The sequence below is a fragment of the Cyprinus carpio genome, chromosome A15 (assembly GCF_018340385.1).
Source record: "Cyprinus carpio isolate SPL01 chromosome A15, ASM1834038v1, whole genome shotgun sequence".
Classification (NCBI taxonomy): domain Eukaryota; kingdom Metazoa; phylum Chordata; class Actinopteri; order Cypriniformes; family Cyprinidae; genus Cyprinus; species Cyprinus carpio.
Window position 1 is genome coordinate 18789613 of NC_056586.1, and position 21826 is coordinate 18811438.

The following is a 21826-nucleotide window of genomic DNA, read 5'->3' on the forward strand; positions in this document are numbered from 1 at the left end:
TTTATTAGCAACAGTGTTTTTGCAGTTAGGGTGTTGGATAACTGGTGCATTTTCTTGAAACAAGAGAGGTTTATTATCAAAGGATTAATTATGAATGACAAAACAAAACTAGAGGCCATTAATAGATTCTCCCACAGGTCTCATCAATGAGACATTTTAAGGTGATGAAATGGTCTGGCGTTCGTTTAAAAAAAAAAGTCAAAAAGACCCAGTAAATATACGCCCGGGTAAGTATTTGATATTATTCATATTTGCAGGAGCCTTAAATATAATGTACTGATTGAATTAAAAGTACAGCTGTGGTTAACATTTTTTATCTGTATTTACAAAATGTTAATAATTTTACCAATATAAGAGGGATCATACAAAATGCATGTTATTTTTATTTAGTACTGACCTGAATAAGATATTTCACATAAAAGATGTTTACATATAGTCCACAAGAGAAAATAATAGTTGAATTTATAAAAATGACCCCGTTCAAAAGTTTACATGCACTTGATTCTTGGATGATCCACGGCTGTTTTATTTTGTGATAGCTGTTCATGAGTCCCTTGTTCATCCTGAACAGTTAAACTGCCTGTTATTCTTCAGAAAACTTCCCACAAATTCTTTGGTTTTCCAGCATCTTTTGCGTATTTGAACCCTTTTCAGAAATGACTGTATGATAAATAGAAATATAATATTTTTCATTTACTGCCCTTCAGAAGCTACAGAAGATACTTACATGTTTCCCAGAAGACAAAATAAGTTAAATTTACCCTGATCTTCATATTCAAAAATTTTCACCTCCAGGCTCTTAATGCATAATGTTTCTTTCTGAAGCATCAGTGAGGATTTGAACTTTTTGTAATAGTTTTATGCAAGTCTGTCAGTTGTCCTCATTGTGAAAAGATGTTCACAAATTCATACAGTCATTATTGGAAATACAAAACAAAAAACAAAACAAAGCGAAACAAAAAACAAAACAGCTGTGGATCATCCAGGTAAAGCTAACAACACAGTATTAAAAATCAAGTGTATGTAAACTTTTTAACAGGGTAATTTTTATACATTCAGCAATTATTTTCTCTTGTGGACTATATGTAAACTTCTTCTATGTGAAGTATCTTATTTAGGTCAGTACTAATTAAAAAATAATATGCATTTTGCATTTGCATTTTGTCAAATCAATTTGACCACAACTGTAGATACCTTATAAATATGTAAATCTTTTCTATTCTTTTATTAATATAAGGACATAAGTGGCCTATGGTGGCGGTGGGGTTATGGTATGGGCAGGCGTATGTTATGGACAACGAACACAGGTGCATTTTATTGATGGCATCTTGAATGCACAGAGATACCGTGATGAGATCCTGAGGCCCATTGTTGTGCCATTCATCCACGACCATCACCTCATGTTGCAGCATGAAAATGCACGGCCCCATGTTGCAAGGATCTGTACACAATTCCTGAAAGCTGAAAACATCCCAGTTCTTGCATGGCCAGCATACTCACCGGACATGTCACTCATTGAGCATGTTTGGGATGCTCTGGATCAGCATAAACGACAGCGTGTTCCAGTTCCTGCCAATATTCAGCAACTTTACACAGCCATTGAAGAGGAGTGGACCAACATTCCACAGGCCACAATAAACAACCTGATCAACTCTATGCGAAGGAGATGTTTTGCACTGCATGAGGCAAATGTTGGTCACACCAGATACTGACAGGTTTTCGGACCCCCCGGACCCCCAGTACAGTAAAACAATTTAGAGTGGCCTTTTATTGTGGCCAGCCTAAGGCACACCTGTACAATAATCATGCTGTCTAATCAGCATCTTGATATGCCACACCTGTGAGGTGGATGGTTATCTCGGCAAAGGAGAAGTGCTCACACAGATTTAGACAGATTTGTGAACAATATTTGAGAGAAACAGGCCTTTTGTGTACACTTTTGTGTGCGTTTATAATTTTGTTCAGTGTATTTTCCTATGTGAAGATTTTGATTTCCTGCTTGGTCACGAGTAGGTCAAATGTAATGTGCAAGGCCATCAACACCTGCATTGCCCAACTGGTCATTTTCATAATGTATGAGGTTGTTGAAAATTTCATCATCCTGTCACACAGGTTCTCAAATGTCAACACAAATCTGCAAAAGATTACAAGAATGCTCATTTTTCTAGTGTCTCCACTTCTGAATCCAATAGTTTATGGATTAAACAGTCAGGAATTACAAAATTATCTACTAAAAATCATACGCACAAAAATCTCTAAAAACATTAAATATTTGTAAAAAAATATTTTTGTCACTGTCTTTGCCAAGAGATTCCACAAACCCTTTAAACAGTAGTGTTATGATTAATTATAAGTGTAACAGAAAAAAATAAATAAGAATACAGCCATTTTAATCATTTTTAAGCACAAGAAACTGCACTTTAAAAATTATTTAGTTCACTTAGAATACAGTTAATTTTTCATGTTGATACGGCCATGAACAATGTATTACTCTTTTAGAGAGTCTCAGAGACCTCAGGTATAAAACATGAATTATCACTGAAGATACATTGCTATAAACTGTTTGTTTTGATTTGTTGATATCCTTGTGTGTGTTTTGTGTGCACAATTACTATAACATTTTCAGAATTTCTGAAAAGCGTGTGTGTTAATATCCAACGGATTTTGATCAGGTCAAAAGGAACATGTTTAAAGAATCTGAATGAAATAAGTGGTTAATGAAGGAAATACTATATATTAATATATCTATATATATATATATCTATATATATATCTATATATCTATATATATATCTATATATAAAAAAGTATATATATATATACACCCCCAGTGCGAGGGGCTGGAACAAAGTCGCCGGATCTGGTGGTTATGGAAGAAGACAGGGACTTGCCCGTCTACATTCCTTCCACCGGATCCGAAAGCGAAACCCGCAAGAGCACATATAATTGGGATTGGGATATAATTTCTCGAGTGAGAACACATGTTTACCTCTCTCCCTCAGAAGATTTAGACGCTCACACACAAAACGCGAGCCTTCACCCTCCACTGGCGTTTCTCGCGGTGCCAGCCCCGCTTTCGCTGAGGCGGAGAGGTGGTTGTGCTCGCAGGTTTCGCTTTCGGACCCAGTGGAAGGAATGTAGACAGGCAAGTCCCTATCTTCTTCCTTAACCACCAGATCCGGCGACTGTGTTCCAGCCCCTCGTGCTGGGGGTGTCACTTGTACTCTGCAGTGTCTACAGGCCGAAGGCTTCTAGCGGAAAGCGGTTCTGCGTATGAGAGTCCTGATGCTGTGGTTCAGGACCTCGGAGGGCAGGCCCCTCTGGGGAAGAGCGATGTACCTCTTGGGGCATAAACACTGCCAATGTCCGGTCTCCTCTCAGTGCACCTCAGGAGATCGATCAGCACACCCTGCCGGTGTTCCAGGGCCTCCTGGGAAGTTGTCTCCAGCAAGCGCTTCTCTCAGTTACCGCCTGGAAATGTAGTGGTGCCAAGAGGCTCGCGACCTCCTGGGAAGTTTCCAGAGCAGCTAGTTCGCATGGCCACGTCTCCTGCCGGTGCGCGGTTCGCTTCAGGCATAATGCTACCGAGCTGAACTGCTCTGATGACACCAGAGATCAGGAGATGCTGGCTCTAGGGGGGTGATTCCCCTAGTAATGACTATTTGGCAGCGTGAAAACTACTGCCAGAATGTGGTCTCAGTGGGACATGCACACTGTATGCCACAGACAATAAAGAATCCAGTTCGGTTCTCCTCCGCCTCAAGTGCATTGGGGACTTTCCCACCCTGGTGGGCCCCAAGCAGGCTCTGGTTAATGGTTAATAGAAGTAGAAACTCTCTGAGGACAGAGGCCATCTCCTCGCGTTGAAAAATTCGCGTTGCAGAGTCCGGGTCCTACAAAGCCGGTACTTCACTGTTCCGAGGAAGGATGATGTGTTGCGTCCTGTTTTGTAGATCTGCGAATTTTTTGGCAGTTTGTTAACTAACTCAGTCAATGGGGACTGAAGTTCAGCATGCTTTGCACAGACCAAGTCCCGAGGACTGGTGTGTCACTATCGATCTAAAAGATGTACTTTTCTCCATCCTTCCTCATCGGAAGTTCCTGAGGTTTGCCTCTTGGGGCAAAAGTCTACCAGTCAAGATAAGAGTGAATGTGCTGGAGATGCTGGCCGTGCTTCGAACACAAAATACATCAATATGCTCGCCATCCTACAAGCACAAAAAAAATTCCCCCAGACCCCTTCCGTGCTTCAAGCACTATATATATTCTCCCGGACCTAAGAGGTCACCATGTGTTGGTGCGCACCGACAACACAGCGGTGGTCTCTTACATCAACCACCAAGGTGTCTGCGCTCACGCCATTTGTACAAACTAGCGTACCAGATCCTTGTATGGTCCCAGGACGAACTCCTCTTGCTTAGAGCAGTTCACATTCCTGGGCATCTCAATTTGGGAGCAGTCATCCTGTTGAGGCAGGGGCCGAGGCCCGGGGAATGGTGGCTTCACACCGAGGTGGTGAAGCAGTCATTTGGAGAGTTTTTGGGCAGGCTCAAGTGGACCTGTTTGCGACTCGCGAGACATTGCACTGTCCCCTCTGGTTCTCTCTCTGACTCATCTAGCTCTACTGGGCTGGATGCCTTGGTACAGATGTGGCCCAGGCTTCCTCTGTATGCTTTTCCCTCAATTGCTCTGCTCCTGGGAGTTCTGGAGAGAGTGCGCCGGGACGGAGTCCGGAAGATGTTAGTAGCCGCGTTCTGGCCGGGCCAGGTCTTGGGCCTGATTTCTCTCTTTGACGGCACTCAATGGGAGGTTCCCATCAGGAGAGATCTCCTATCACATGGAGTTTGGAGGCTGTAGGTGTGGTCTCTGAGGAGGCACAACTCATAGCTTCCGGTCTCTCAACCGAGGTTGTTGAGACCATTCTCCAATCCAGAGCTCCCTCAATGAAAAAACTGTATGCCTTGAAGTAGAAGCTTTCACTTCTTGGTGTGGAGACCGCCAGCTCGACCCAGTTAACTGCCCGGTTGGTACAGTTCTGGCGTTCCTGCAGGCCCTTCTCTCCACAGGGTTGACCCACTCTACCCTGAAGGTCTACCTGGCGGCCATTGTGGCCTACCGCGCCCCTCTCAGTGGCCAGTCAGTGGGCAGACACCCTCGTTTCCTCTGCGGTGCACTGAGGCTAAGGCCTCCGGCCAGAAGAAGCTTATGCTAAGCGGTGGATCAGGATGCTATCCTAAAGCCTCGAATCCTCTGATCTCCCCTCTCTTGGGGGTCAAGACTCACTCCTCTGAAGTTTGGCCTTTGGACGGGTTGTCCCCGATTACTGTCAGGCTCCTGGCTCCTTCTCTTGCTTTAGCTGTGCATTTTCCCACACTAGGCAGAGATTTGTAAGTCTGGTGGCGTGGGCATTCTCGTTCCCCGAAGCGTTTCCGACGCAGCTCGAGTTCCTGAAGAGGAACGTCTCAGGTTACGTATGTAACCATGGTTCCTCGAAGGAACGAGACGCTGCGTCGCAGTGCCACACTTCCGGCATCTCTGCCAGCACTTGGTTCATCCACTTGAGGCTAATGCTGGCTTCGCCGCATATGCTTTTAAGCTTCCTGGTCTCTGACATCACCCACCTATGACGTCTCGACCATCCATTGGACTGATTACACACGTGATTCAGAGCGGTTCACGCTGAGGGCGTTCCTCGAAGCGTTTCCGACACAGCGTCTCATTCCTTCGAGGAACCATGATTACATACTTAACCTGAGACATTTTCTGCATTATAATGAAATGTACAAACACAACAGACCTACAACACAGTCAATCAAAAACATTTTTATTACATTTTAATTTTGCTAACCCTACTAGGGAGAATACAGCTTCTTTTGTCTATTTATCTTTGAATTTTGTGGTTTTCATTGTTGTCTAACCTTTTATCTGATTAATCCATAGTGTCATCACCATTGTTTGCCACTGCATGGCTGTTATTGTTTGCATAAATATATTTGGAGAAGAATATCCAGGGCCTATGTCTAATCTACTAGCATTAAAGTAAAAGATATATGTCCATGAAAAATATTCAAACGCTGACATTTTGTGACACTCCTTTAGTTTTGATTTTTAAACTGGAAGGAAATGGCTAAAAAAAACTTTCCCCCTTTAAGCCTGGAATATGCTACATGAATGAACAGATGTTTAAAAGACTTGGCACCATACACTTGACTTTGTAAACAGTTACAGCAAAAAAATCATGCACTAATGGCTGATCACACATTACCAGACTTTTAAGTCATTCTGATCACAAACTTATGTAGAAATATGCACCTTGTTGCTAGGAGATGTGTGACAAACGAAAATGTGTTCAAAACTGGCTCAAAATATCAAACATGTTTGATCTCCAATGGCTGGGTTGAAATCTAAGTCTGAAGCTAAAAAAATTAAATAATCTACACCCATCATACATTATGTGATTTTCTGTGAAATACTGTTCAACTCTGACTGCAGACTTTAGCAGCTAGAATCTACTCCAAAAATCTGAGTAAATATTATGTAGTGTATTCCAGCCTTTAGTGTTTAAAATAATGTGTGGTAGGCCTATCATTAATTTGAATAATGTGCAACATATATTTGTTAACATCTCCAAAAATGTGTTTTAGGGTTTCATGGTTGTTTAAGCTCCACTATTCTAAAATGGCAAATTCAGCTGACATCTGTTAAAATGCAGTGAACATCTCGTGTTCATTTAGACACAGACATTGCATCATCTGGTGTCATAAGACCACCAACTGGACTTCAAGTCCCACGACTATGTTTTTTCTGCATAAAAGGAGATGCTGCACCATAGCCTACAGTGGTGCATATAGCTAGTATATTCTGGTCATACAACTTAAAATCAGTAAGTGAACTAAGGTAAGACTTATTGTGACTTAATCTGCACGGTGAAGCATGCAGTCATATTTACAAAACTTGATACATGACTGTTTACGTAAAATTGTTTAAGGGTAAAATTTTTTTTTTATTTTTTTTCATCAAGGTTTTTAATGGCTGGTAATCTTTCAAATCCCACTTTCACATTCAACCTTAAAATTGCTAAATTTGATATCCATCCAAAAGCAATGTATCCTGTGTTCTTGGCTGGAGTTCTGATCTATGTGTTCTCTGTGCTCTGTAACGGAGCCATTCTTGGACTGATAATCACTCAGAGAACCCTTCACAAGCCAATGTTCTACATCCTCTTCAGCCTCCCTCTAACTGATTTAATTGGAATCACTTCCGCTCTGCCCAAGATTCTTGTGGACATTTTAACAGAAACAAATGATGTTTATTACCCTACATGTGTTCTTCAGGCTTTTCTGGTACATTTGTATGGAGGTGCAATACCTTTTCTACTGGCAGCCATGTCGGTAGATCGGTATATAGCAATATGCAACCCACTCAGATATAATTCTATCATGACTCCTTGCAAAATAGGTGGAATCATAGTGCTGGCATGGGGCCTTGACTTTGCCTTAATACTAGTGTTGTTTTCTCTTCATCCTAGAACGGAAAAATGCAAGTCTTTTATTACCAATGTGTACTGTGACAACCCATCTTTGCTTTTGCTTTCATGTGAAAGGGATTTTACTGTGAACAATATTTATGGTTTATTTATAACAGCATTTATGCAGCTGAGCAGTATCTCTGTCCAGCTGTACTCTTATACGCAGATTCTCATCACATGTATGAAACAAACACATGCTGATTCAAAAGTTAAGGCTCTAAATACATGTATAGCCCAGATCGCTACATTTTTCCTCTTTGAAATAGTGACAACTGTTGCTATATTATCATATCGGATCCCCAGCATTTCTTCCAATGCACAGAGGATTTGTGGTTTGATGATTTACACAGTCCTTCCGACTGTCAATCCAGTCATATATGGAATGAAAACTAAAGATATTAGAATAGCTTTCTTTTTGGTTTGGAAAAGGCACAAAGTTAGCCCAGGTAAAAATACATCTGCTGTTAAAAACAGCAGAAAATAATAATAATTATTGCATGTAATAAAAAAAAAAAAAAGTTTCTTGGTGTTGTATTCTGGATGTAAATAGACACAGTTTTAACTGTACATTTCAGTTTTGTTAAACTGAGACTAATTATCAATGATGATAAAGAAAGGTTAATGAACATTTAATAAACAACTGTATCATAAAATAATTTCAAAATATGATTTTACTACATCATCTTTTGGTGTTAATATTTTCTTTGTAATTGTTGTGAAGGCATTAAAAACATATTTAAATAAATGTATTATCTGTGTATAATGTACTTATTCCTATGCTTTTTCATGTGTGTATTAATGAGCAAAAATAAAATAAATTAATAATTGTTGGATATATACCAGATCTGAGGATTTGTATATTGTCACTGAATGAATAGAGTGCTACTGATTCTATATCCTCAACTAACAGTCATCGGATAGGCAGTTAATATTAAATTACAGTCAATAGGCATGGTTCGAGAATGAAACAAACCTTTTTTTATTTATTTTTTATTTTTTTGGTCATGAAATAAAGAAAAATGACATGAACAAATAATGAAAATGAACCCTAACCCTAACTACTATGAATAAAAATATTATTTCTCCACAAAGACTATTGATGTTGTTGTACAAGTGTATTTTGTTTCCACTAAACTGAGAAAACCAATTAAAGAGAATAAAAAGCAAAGGCAAGATTTGGATTTGTATAATGCTAACAGACACACAAAGATAAGCAGTGAAAATGAATCAAACCATAGTTCAACATTTGCATAATACAGGTTTTAATATGATCAAATTATTGCGCCAAATACAAATTATTCATTTAAATTGGAGTTCTGAATGCAATATAAAATAAAATATTGTTAATGCAAAAAGCTTGAATATATCTGAAACATCTGGCTTTATTATTCCTGAAGGGAATTATTTTATATTACTATAAGTTGCTATTACTGATATCAATAAAAACAAAGAATTGCTTTCATGTGGAAGGCGTTTCACTGTGAACAGTGTTGGGGGGTAAGGCATTACAAGTAACGTGAGTTACATAATCAGATTACTTTCTTCAAGTAACTAGTAAAGTATTGCATTACTTTTTAATTTACAAGACAATATCTAAATTACTTTTTCAAATAAGTAACTCCAGTTACTTTTTTTCCCATTCATTGATTGACAGCTCTCCTGTCACCATGTTGAGAGAAATCGGGAGTAAGATGTTTCTGTAGTTGTAGAATAAATGTGAACATGCATTAATTTATCTCACTCGCAAAAAAAACACATTCAGTATTCTTCAAAATTAATAAAAACTGTGAAATGCAACTCAGAATATGATGCAAATCTGCAATAATTAAATGCTAAATAACACAAATATAGTTTATGTATTTAATCCCATTTTATTAAGCAATGTCTTTGCTGCTGACCTTCGATAATTCAATTCAACCAAAGTAATAAGCAAAAATTACTCTAGATAAACATTTGTGCTTCTTTTTTTATTGTTGAAGTGTGTTAAACTTGCTCCTGGGTTCTACTGTACCATTAATACTGTACATGTTATTAGTTACTTTTTTAGGGAGTAACGCAATATTGTAATCCATTACTTTTAAAAGTAACTTTCCCCAACACTGACTGTGAACAATATATATGGTTTATTTATAACAGCATTTATGAAGCTGAGCAGTATCTCTGTCCAGCTGTACTCTTATATGCAGATTCTCATCACATGTATGAAACAAACACATGCTGATTCAAAAGTTGAAGCTCTACATACATTTATAGCCCAGATCGCTATATTTTCCCTCTTTGAAATAGTGACAAACTGTTGCTATATTATCATATCGGATCCCCAGCATTTCTTCCAGTGCACAGAGGATTTGTGGTTTGATTGACAGTCCTTCCGACTGTCAATCCAGTCATATATGGAATGAAAAATAAATATATTATAGCTTTCTTTTTGGTTTGGAAAAGGCACAAAGTTAGCCCAGGTAAAAATACATCTGCTGTTAAAAACAGCAGAAAATAAAAATAATTATTGCATGTAATAATTGAAAATAAAAATAAAAAGTTTCTTGGTGATGTATTTAAATAGACACGATTTTAACTGTACATTCCATTCTAGTTAAATTGAGACTAATTATCAATCCAAAAAAAAAAAAAAGTAAAGTTAATGAACATTAACTGTATCATAAATAATTTCAAATTATGATTTTATTACATCATCTTTTTTGGTGTAAACAATTTCTTTGTAATTGTGGTGAAGGCATTAAAAACATATTAAAATAAATGTATTATCTGTTTATAATGTACTTTTCATGTGTGTATAAATGAGCAAAACATAAAAGAATTATAGTGGGATATATAGCAGATCTGAGGATTTGTATGTATTGTCACTGAATGAATAGAGTGCTTCTTATTCTATATCCTCAACTAACAGTCATTGGATCTGCAGTTAATATAAAATTACAATCAATAGCCATGGTGAGAGAATGAAACAAACCTTTTTTGGTGGGGGGGTTGGTGGTGGCATGAAATAAAGAGAATGACATTAACAAATAGCAAAAATGAACCCTAACCCTATATGAACAAAAATATTATTTCTCCACAAAGACTATTGATGTTGTACAGTGTCTCTTGTTTCCACTAAACTGAGAAAACCAATTAAAGAGAATAAAAAGCAATGGCAAGATCTGGACTTGAAAGACACACAATGATAAGCAGTGAAACTGAATCAAAACATAGTCCAACATTTGCATAATACAGGTTTTAAAATGATCAAAATATAGCAACACATACAAACTATTCATTATTATTTGAGTTCGGACTGCAATATAAAATAAAATATTGTTAATGCAAAAAAGCTTGAAATATATCTGAAACATCTGCGGCTTTGTTAACCTTTATTCCTGAAGAGAATTCTTTTATATTACGATACGTTGCTATTACTGATATGAATAGTAGAAAATAGCATTACTAAAAAAAAAATTAAATACATTTTTGCCACTCCATAAAAGATTTACACAAGTAAATTGCACACGTAAAACACATATTAAAAATAAATAAATACATAAATATTATACTCTCACATAAACACTGCTGTTATATCAGTATGGTTGAAAAAGCTTTTATTTTACTTAAGGCCTGTCATGACATGACCAGCCAAATACTACTCACTTTTTTCTCATGAATATGCCTATTTTTGGACACTTTATAGATGATAAACAGATTTAGCTTGACATAACTGTAACAGAAAAGTTACACACAAGGAGCTGTTTACATCAGATACTTCTTATCTTGCTTTTGAAACAGGTGTAAATTTTCTGTCTGATCTCTTTAGTTTTAAAACCATACACAAGTGGATTCACAAGAGGAGGAAAGATAAAGTTGGAAATAGAAAACACCCTGCGTAGGAAAGCAGGAACAAACTCAGATCGATGTGAAAGAAGAGGAAAAAGAGTATTAAACTCTAACAACAGGAAGACGACCAAATGAGTGCCACATGTCTGAAGTGCCTTAATCTTTGCATCAGACTGCTTATTAGTAACACAAGTGATTAATATATGAATGTATGTAAATGTTACAACAGAAAGTGAAAGGCCGTGGTAAAAAATTATGCAACTCAACCCAAATATGTTGTTCACCTCTGTGCCGTCACATAAGAGTTTCATTAATGCTGTCTTATAGCAGACTAGATCTGTCATGTGTGTCTGACAAATCCTGTAAGGTATTAGAAGAGAGAAAACTACTATTATTAGAGTTAAATTAAAAAGCCACATTCCAGTTATGATTTTCACCAAGTTATTGGTAGTCATAATGGCTCCATATCTCAGCGGGCAGCAGATAGCGATATACCTGTCATAAGCCATAGCGGTAAGAATAAGATAAGATGCTCCACCATTCAGGTGTACAAAAAAGCCTTGAAGCAAACATGCAGGATAGGATATTGATCTGTCCTGAGACCATATACTATACATCAGCTGAGGAAAAAGGCTTGTAGCACCCATTGCGTCATTGATTGGAAGGTTAAGTAACAGTATGTACATTGGTTTGTGAAGATTTCTGTTCAAGCAAATTGTAATAATAATTGTTAGGTTGCAGAGTAAGATGAACAAGTATGTTATTAATCCAAATATGAATGCAGGGTAAATGCTCGTCTCAGTCAGTTCCAAAGAGTGCAAAGTCAGGACCAGTGAGAGGACAGATCCATTTGGATACATGATGAAAGTTCTTACTATGAACAGCCTACACAAACCAGCATAAACAAGTGGGAAAGCTATCAATATAAATAAATAATAATTATCAAATATAAGAAATTAAAATCTTGCCAGAACTTATGGGAAGTTGGTGTCCAACATTTATCTATTTCATCCTTTCATTTTACCATATCCAGCATCATCTTACTTAGGCTACAACCTAAAAAAGGAATAAACATTCAACAACAGCAGGCACATCTTTCATTGTATAATTTAAACAATTGTTCGTCCTCATTTGCTTAAAATCAATACAGTTGTTGAGATTTGAAATAATGTGGTCTATTTGCACAAACTGTCATGCATAATGTCACCTTAAGTGATCATCCTTCAGCACTGTTGAATGTCACATGTGGGTTAATGATTTATACTCATGAAGTTTGGTGGAGAAACTCCCGTTTGCGTTGGATTAGTCATGGGAACAGGAGTTGTTTTGCAGCATGTGAACAGCCCTGCTGGTAGATGTCATAACTACACCATCTGGTTTAAAGAGCATCTTTCTGCTTTGTCATTCAAAATTGCTAAAAATACTGAAATATCACATTATACCTGGGTTGTTGACAAATAAAATATCAGTTAACCTCGTTGGCTGATAAAACAGCAGCAGATGATCTTGTTGTGAATGTGGTTTCTGGAATGTACGGCAACTGCACTGTGTGTGACAGCAAAGAACACATTTGAAAGTTTTTCTAAATAGATTTTTTAAGGATTACTATATTTGATTATGTCTAATCAATAATCAAGTGCAGTACTTTCCTAAATTGGTATAATGAGGTTTTTCTTAATGCCATTTCCTCATCATATCAATAATTGATACATACTGAACGTGTATGTTTTGGGGTTGTTGTTTTACAATTTGGATGTCATGTTTTCCCCTTTCACCCTCCCATGCACGGAGTTTAGGGCAATGTGTAAAAGTGCAGATCCATTTGGATACATGCTGTTTACAGAAGCGGCAGTCATGGCCTAATGGTTATATAGTCAGACTTGTAACCTGAAGGTGTGGGTTTGAGTCTTAGAACCAACAAAAATTGTAGGTAGGGGGAATGAATGACCAGTGCTTTCTTCCACCCTCAATATGACTGAGGTGCCCTTGAGTAAGGCACCAAACCCCGAACTGCTCCCTGGGCGCTGCAGCAAAAATGGCTGCCTACTGCTCTGGTGGTGTTTCACTACTCACTGCTCTCTGTGTGTGCGCACTTTGGGATAAATGCAGAAGACAAATTTAGAGTATGGGACACCATACTTGGCCACATGTCATGTCACTTCAATTTCATGAATAGTGCTTGTCAGCAAAAATGAACAGTAATAAATGGTAATCTAAAGTTATGTTGGTTTTCAGAATGGATCTTTGTCATTCTTTCATTTTGCCATATCCAGCAAAAGACAATTAACAGAAATCAATAGATAAAATTACACTTCATTAAATAAAATGAAAAGCAGAATTTCCTTGTAAAGTTCACATAGCGGAAGATTAACAAGGCATATTACTGTATATGTTAAATTATAATTTTTAGTTCTCATTAGGAGTGCTTAAGCCAATATGCAGTTGTTGAGATTTGTAATAATGGCCTATCTGCACAAACTGTCATCTCATAATAGTATGCAAATCAAGTTACATATTCACAAGACTGCTCAGAAAAACTGCCTTAAAAGCAGCACAAGTAATATTTAGTCGCCTTAAGTGATCATCTTTCTGCACTGCTAAATGTCACCTGTAGGCTAATGATTTATACTACTGGATTTGGGTTGAAAAACTCCTGTTTGCATTGGGTTAGTCATGGGAATGGGTGCTATTATGTAGCATGTGCACATTGCATTCATATCATCAAATGAGAGCCCTGCTGGTGGATGTCATAACTACAATATCTGGATTTATTATCAGGGCTCCCCTTTGCTGTTGATTGATTACAAATGCAGAACACACTAATTCTGATCATAGATATTGGCAAAAATAGTCTATACTTTGATTTTGTCAAGTAATTATATTTTGATATAACATATGGCCTGTGATAAATTATGCCATCTGGATAATATTATTCACTTACTGGATGTGAGTGAGGATGGTTGACACAATGGTTTTAGGGTTGGTTGCATGGCACATAAAAATAATTTATAATTCATTGATAGTTCAGTTGAACCGAACATTATTACTCAGTCAAGGACTGGTGTCTTTAGTGCATTTCAAAGATTAAAAAACATGCCAAAGAAGCATTTTTTCTTCCTTGTAGGTTATTAGAGAAAATTAAAATGAATAATATATGGAAACTATCAACAACAACTTGTATCTGAAGCACTTGTGAAAGATGAAAAAAGTCAGATACAAATGTAATATATATATTTAATCAAATGTGAGATACACATAATTATAGAGCAATTACAGAGTAATTTTATGTAATTTCTAACATAAGCTTAATTTTGCGGTTTATTGCACACTGTTTTTCTTTCTTTTAAAATAGCTGACAATTTTCTGTCTAATTTCCTTGGTTTTGAACCCATAAATAAGTGGATTCACAATGGGAGGAAATACAAGAACAGATATAGAAAACACCCTGCGTAGGTGAGCTGGAACATTTTCAGACCGATGTGCAATAAGAGGGAAAAAGGTGTTGAACTCCAAGAACAGGAAGACCACTAAATGAGTGCCACATGTCTGAAGTGCCTTAATCTTTGCATCTGACTGCTTATTGGTAACACAAGTAATTAATATATGAATGTATGTGAATGCTACAACAGAAAGCGAAATACAGTGGTATGAACATAAAATAAACAATCCATAGATATTGTTCACTGTTGTGTCTTCACACATGATTTTCATTAAAGATGGGTTATAGCAGACAAGATCTGCCATGTATGTCTGGCAAATCTTGTATGGCATTAGAAGACAGAAAAGTACAAATATAATAATAAAATTAATGAGCCACATCACAGTTATGATTCTTACTAAGTTACTAGTAGTCATAATGGCTCCATATCTCAGCGGGAAGCAGATAGCGATATACCTGTCAAAGGCCATAGCGGTAAGAATGATATGAGATGCACCTCCATACAGATGTATAATAAAGCCTTGAAACAAACATGCAGGATATGATACTGATCTGTCCTGAGACCATATACTATACAGCAGCTGAGGAAAAAAGCTTGTTGCACCCATTGCGTCATTGATAGGCAGGTTAAGCAACAGTATGTACATTGGTTTGTGAAGATTCCTGTTTTCACAAATGGTGACAACAATTGTGAGATTGCAGAGTAATATAGTCAAGTATGTTGCTATTCCAAATATGAATGCAGGGTAAATGCTTGACTGAGGCAGTTCCAAAGAGTGCAAAGTCAGCATCACTGAGAGGACAGATCTATTTGGATACATGCTGAATGCACTTATGACCTTGAAACATAAAAACCAGTATAGACAAGCTAATAATGATTGTTTACATTATTTAAATCTCATTAGAACTTTGAGAGTTTTGTTGCTTCCAAAATGGACATACATCATCCTTTTATTCTGATATATCCAGAATCATTGTTCTTACACCCTGTGGGAAAAAAACAATAATTCTATCAAAAGCATGTTAAATCCTTATGTCTTCAAATAAAAAAACAAAACAAAAAACAATCGCATAACAGAATATACAAAACAGACGTTGCATGTTAGCAGATTAATGATCTAAATTACTTTGAAGTAGCTACATTTGAATAATATTTAAATTTACATCCATTTTAATGTCTAATAACTGTAACATTCTAATCTCATATGGCTAAGACAAAAGCTGTACATTTAATATTTAGCCACCTTAAGTGATCATCCTTCACTGCAGCTGAAAAGTGCTGTGTTGTGGTCATCTGTAATCATCTGATTTATACTCATGGACCGTGCTGGGTGGAAAACTCTTTGTTTACTTTGGTTTAACCATGGGAATGGGTGGCGTTATGTATCATGTGCACATTACATTCAAATCTTGAATATAGCAAATGACACTCTTTTCACATGGGAAATTATACTTTTGAGTAGCTTTGCCTTGAGAGTATAAAGACTATTTATGTTATCACAATCCCTGCCGAAAATACCAGTTTAGACCAGAAAGGAGGGATGATGGGAAATGTAGTTCTGTGGTGACTGGAATGGTGATTGAGGATTGTGACTGGAAATTGTGGCGGGAGATTGTGACAGAGTGAACTATTCCTTTAATATTAAATAGTCAATGCCATGAAAGAGTAGATTTACATTAATTACAGTGTTTACTTGTTATGAGAATGACACACTTTACTTTGCTCAAAGATCTTGTTGATCTAGCTCTCAGATGAGTACATGGTCTAGAGAGAAAATGAGCATGCGCAAGAGGATGTAAGGAAATCCCATGTATGCACACTGTGTTTATGCAAATTACTAGCCAGGCCTCACATCCAATTTGCAAACTTTTTTTTGCACACATAACTACACAAATTGTTTGAAATTGTTTGTGAATGAAGATCAGTATGAGAATTAGTATGAGAATGTTTATTTCAATGGAATGGAAATTTCATTCCTTTTCAAATTTAGGCCCTTCATAGGATTTTTTTTTAAAGCTAAATCATTTAAATCTTAATAGAGTTTTGAAGTTTTGTTGCTTTCCAAAATGGACATATATAATCCTTTCATTCTGACATATCCAAAAAAAAAAAAAAAAAAAAAAAAAAAAACTCTTATGGAAAACATCCTGTGTATTTAAAGGGTTAGTATAAAATTAGCCCATAAATTTCTCACACTCAAGTCATCCTAAGTGTATATGACTTTCTTCTTTCAGATGAATCCAGTTGGAGTTATATTGAAAATGGTCTTTGATCTTTCAAACTGTTTAATGGCACTCAACGGGTGTTGCAGTGCATTAGTCCAAAAGAAGTTAAATAAAAAGCGCCCATCCTCAATAAAAAGTGTCTCACACAGCCCCGGGAGGTGAACAAAGTCCTCCTGTAGTGAATTAATGTGTTTTTGTAAGAAAAAGCCCGGAGCTGCTTCCGTATACAACAGTGAGTGCAAGCTTTTTAAAGTGATTATTACGTTTTAAATATGATTATTTTTCTTACAAAAACACATCTTTGCAGAATCTTTGCATCTTTGAGTATGAAGGGCGTAATGGAGTCCTTAAGGTCACTGCTGATTGAAGGTAGACTGACTCATGCAGCGCAGCTTCTAAGGGGGTGTCATCCAGGCAGGAATACAGTTGGTAATCATATTCATTTTTGACACACCAATGATAGCCTGTAGGCCTCGGGCTCCATTGGATGGGGCAGCAAATGTCCCTGGTGAAAACAGAGGCAAAGGGTCCTGAAGTTCATCAGTTCACACTGAGGATAGCCAAGTCCTTCCAATGCTGAAATAAATTGCCATTCTCATCAGCCATCTTCAGTTTCACTGGAATGCACAAGAATAATCTTGGCAAAGAATAATCCACATATCTGCAATGACTTGAGGCTTGAGTATCCTGCAAGGTGAAAGAGAAAGGTTTAGAGAAAATGGCACCAAGTGCCATGCTCCTGTCTCTCTGGATGTTGCAATACAATGTCATTATGCCAATCAGGCTTCAGTATTTTAGGAGCGAAAGCTGTTTTCCCATAGCGTCATAATGACGCAATGTTGAGAGACTGATATTGAAAGGGAACTACGGTAGTAACTGCTGCTGTTTAAGTGATTTTAATACAATGGCTGAGTGAGTGATGGCACATTTTACATCTTTGTCTCTTCTGTCCAACATAATCAATATCTTATTCTCAATATTTTTTTCTTCTTTTGCAAACTCATCGGAATGCTTTTGTGCATTTTTTTTTTTTGCTGAGCAAACGACGTCTTCCGTTTATGAGAACCCCAAAAATGTGAAAAGGATCCATTAAAATCCTTTTTTTATAGAAAACTATTTGGAGTACAGGCAGTTCATTTCTTAATTTAAATTAGCACCAAACTACTAAATGCACCTGTAAAAGCAACATCAAATATCTCCAGGTATTCTTGCTATCTAGTAGAAATGGATATGATACCTTTCATGTTGTATTTCACCAGAAATGTTGCTCTTCCATTGACTGAACTGATTACAAAAATGATTTGTTGATCTTGACAATTACATCATCATAGTGGATTTTCTCCTCTTGAGATTTATAATCCACACAGACTAATAACTCAAAGACAGCATAAAAGACCCAAGATGTAAGTGTGCGCACAAGTTAGGACAGGTTGCTGCATGACTGCTCGATCAATCAATCAGACATTAAATAACCGTCATGTTGCCGAAAGCAAATAACTGTCACCGTACCTTATGCAGAGCAGCAAAGGATTGTTGTAAGTATTTTAAATGTTTCACAATTACACAGAGTAAACTTAATCGAGCTATGTTATATTTGCGCTTTTCTACTTTGTTTAGGACAATATCATGTCTTCAGCTGGCAATATCTACAATGTTTCATCCGATCTGTCTCTTCAGGGCTTCGATCTGTCACCTGAAAAGGCTTTTGTTGCATTTGTCTTTGCTGCCCTAAATTACATAATCATATTGTTCTGCAACTCCTTCCTCCTGTTCACTGTCATAACCAATAAGGGTCTTCATGGACCAATGTATATTCTCCTGTTAAATTTGTCCATTAATGACCTAATAGGTTCTACATGCCTGTTCCCTCACATGATGCGGGAGCTCCTGTTTGACACCAAGACCATTCCGTTCTCCATCTGTATCACTCAAGCGTTCTTCATACATGTATATGCCTTATCAGCGGTCTTCATCTTAACTGCCATGGCATATGACAGATATGTCGCCATCTGCCAACCAATGAGATACACTACCATTATGAGCAAACTTCACCTCACAAAGATCATCTCGCTGGTTTGGCTCTCTAATTTGACACTGATTGCCATCCTTTTCATCCTCCTCCTGCGTTTGCCTCGCTGTAGGTCTTACCTTACCCATCTGTACTGTGACAACCCTTCCCTGCTTCAACTTGTCTGCGCAGACATGACCATTAATAATCTTTATGGACTTCTGATAACAGCTCTCTGTCAGGTCTTAACAGTAGGTCTGATTTTGTACACATACCTACGGATCCTCATAGCCTGTTTCCACAACAAAAGCTCTGACACGAGGAGTAAAGCTCTGCAGACTTGTGGCACACATCTTGTTGTCTTTATCTTGTTTGAGTGTTTGGGTCTTTTCACCATCATCTCATACAGGATAAAAAATATTTCTCCTCACTTAAGAAAATTCATTGCGGTTGGTGCTATGATATTACCACCAACAATGAATCCTATTATATATGGATTAAGAACTAAAGAAATCAGAGTCAAAGGGATCAAATTTTTCCAGCGAAAAGTTTTCACATCATGAACAAATAACACTGAGGTGTCATGCTAAATATTGTTTCTACAAAATTTGCCTTGCAAAGTTTATCTGCTGTATGCATTAATGTGACATTAATATATCTTTCTGTCAAATCTTTCTCTCTCTAACACACACACACACACAGACACACACATTTAATTTATAAGCCATTTAAGTAGTAACAGCAGTATGCTTATTTTTCTATTCATTTACATAAGCCAGTCCAGAGTCTATTATATCTATAATAGGTTGTTGTATCTACACATAAAAAAGATTGTACTGTATTAATTTGAGGGAATTTTCTGCATGTCCTTTTCTTTTTTAACCTGTATTTTGAATGTGTTGTCTTGCAGAGTTAAAGAAAATGTCTGTAAAATGAATGCATAATGTCCCGGTAATGAGCTGCTAGTTCTTTTTCTTACAGTGTATTATTATAGGCCTACTTTATATTTTTTATTCTCTTGTTGACTACTGTCTTTTCTCAGTGTCAGTGAATTTTAATTTGAACAGTTTTTATTTTTATTTTGCTGACCTATGATTCATCTATTGAAAACCTGATTTGGTTTAATTAAAGACCTGTTCATGTTAGAATAATTTTTGACAAGCATTTTAAGAGATCTCTCCCCCGCACTGAAATAAACACTATAATTGTGGGAAAACCATAAAAATTTCTTTGGTTAATATGATTTCTTAACATTAGAACCACAGACTACTAAGTTAGCAGATTGTCACATATCCTGACATATACACTGCGTTCCAAATTATTATGCAAGTGATATATCAATAGGATTTTGGTACAATAAAGAGTCAGATTTTTTTTTATGTGGTTTTTCACATCTTTTTAGATAACGTATCAATCTCAGAAAGGTTTGTTCAATAGATTGCCAGATCTTCTTAGGTAAATGGAAACACTACTTGAAGAGGTTGTTCCAAATTATTAAGCAAGTCACAGTTCTCATGAACTATGGTGAGCAAGAAAGATCTTTCTGAAGATGAAAAGTATGAAAAAATGCAAGTCTTGCAAAAGGCAGCAAAACAAACAATATTTTGTGAAAAGCAAATAGAGTTTATTGAACTGTCAAAAGATTTGTGAGTGACTTAGGGCACAGAAGATCTTGGTCAGATAAAGATTTATTAAGGAAAGTTTCTGTCAAACAAATGAACTGTATTGTAAAACCAGCTGTAAAAAAGCCACTGCTGAGCAGCAGACAGGTGTTTGAAGCTACTGGAGTCTCATGACCCTCTCCATGCAGACTGACAGTTGTGTGTAAAGCTGCGTTTCAGACACTGCTAAACAAACCTCACAAAGAGAAACCTGCACAGTGGCTGTAGAAACACATGAAGACTTGTTTTTAAATAGTTTTATTCACTTACGAATGCTAAAGTACAATGGATGGTTCAGATAAATGGATTTCTGATAGTTGATGAATGGCCATCCTATTCCAATGAGACTGCAACATCATCAAGGAGGCGGTGGGTGATGATTTGGGTTGGAATATTGGAAAGTGAGATGTAAGGTCATTTTAGGGTGTCAAAATGACTTCTGCAAGATATGTGGTATTCATAACTGACCATTTTCTGCTGTGGTATAAAATGAAGAATTGTGCTTTTGGAAATAAAAGGATTTTCATGCAGGATAACAAACTATCCCATGCTGCATAAATGACAATGTGATAAACAGTTTGAAAATGTGTTTCTACAGCCACTGTGCAGGTTTCTCTTTGTGAGGTTTGGTTAGCAGTGTCTGAAACGCAGCTTTACACACAACTGTCAGTCTACATGGAGAGGATCTTGAGACTCCAGTAGCTTCAAACACCTGTCTGCTGCTCAGCAGTGGCTTTTTTACAGCTGGTATTACAATACAGTTCATTTTTTTGACAGAAACTTTCCTTAATAAATCTTTATCTGACCAAGATCTTCTGTGCTCTCAGTCTCTCGCTAATCTTTTGACAGTTCAATCATTTATATTTGGTTTTTATGAAATATTGTTTGTTTTGATGCCTTTTGCAAGATATTGCCTTTTTTCATACTTTTCTTCAGAAAGATATTTCTTCCTCACCATATTTCATGAGAACTGTGACTTGCTTAATAATGTGGAACAACCTCTTCAAGTAGTGTTTCCATTTACCTAAGAAGACCTTGCAAACTATTGAACAAATCTGCACATCTCAGAATACAAGCATGGTCACATTTATGGCCAAAAAAATTTATTTATTCATAAAAATCTCAAACGATCTCAT

At 36.9% G+C, this 21826-nt stretch overlaps 4 protein-coding genes across 4 annotated transcripts; 2 read left to right on the plus strand and 2 right to left on the minus strand.

Annotated features, from left to right (window-relative positions):
• Nucleotides 1-7028: 7028 nt before the first annotated feature.
• Nucleotides 7029-8449, plus strand: LOC109102746 (putative gustatory receptor clone PTE01). The gene is made up of 2 exons (XM_019116109.1): nt 7029-7974; nt 8439-8449. Exons 1-2 carry the CDS (start codon nt 7029-7031, stop codon nt 8447-8449), a joined length of 957 nt encoding a protein of 318 aa, XP_018971654.1.
• Nucleotides 8450-11277: 2828 nt separating this feature from the next.
• On the minus strand, nt 11278-12216 carry LOC109102292 (olfactory receptor 52J3-like). The gene has a single exon (XM_019115631.1). It carries the CDS (start codon nt 12214-12216, stop codon nt 11278-11280), a length of 939 nt encoding a protein of 312 aa, XP_018971176.1.
• Nucleotides 12217-14674: 2458 nt separating this feature from the next.
• Nucleotides 14675-15633, minus strand: LOC109102745 (olfactory receptor 52B2-like). The gene has a single exon (XM_019116108.2). It carries the CDS (start codon nt 15614-15616, stop codon nt 14675-14677), a length of 942 nt encoding a protein of 313 aa, XP_018971653.1. The 5' UTR covers nt 15617-15633.
• Nucleotides 15634-18466: 2833 nt separating this feature from the next.
• Nucleotides 18467-19592, plus strand: LOC109102742 (olfactory receptor 52E8-like). The gene has a single exon (XM_042771860.1). The coding sequence runs from the start codon at nt 18648-18650 to the stop codon at nt 19590-19592; it is 945 nt and encodes a 314-aa protein (XP_042627794.1). The 5' UTR covers nt 18467-18647.
• The last annotated feature ends 2234 nt before the right edge of the window (nt 19593-21826 follow it).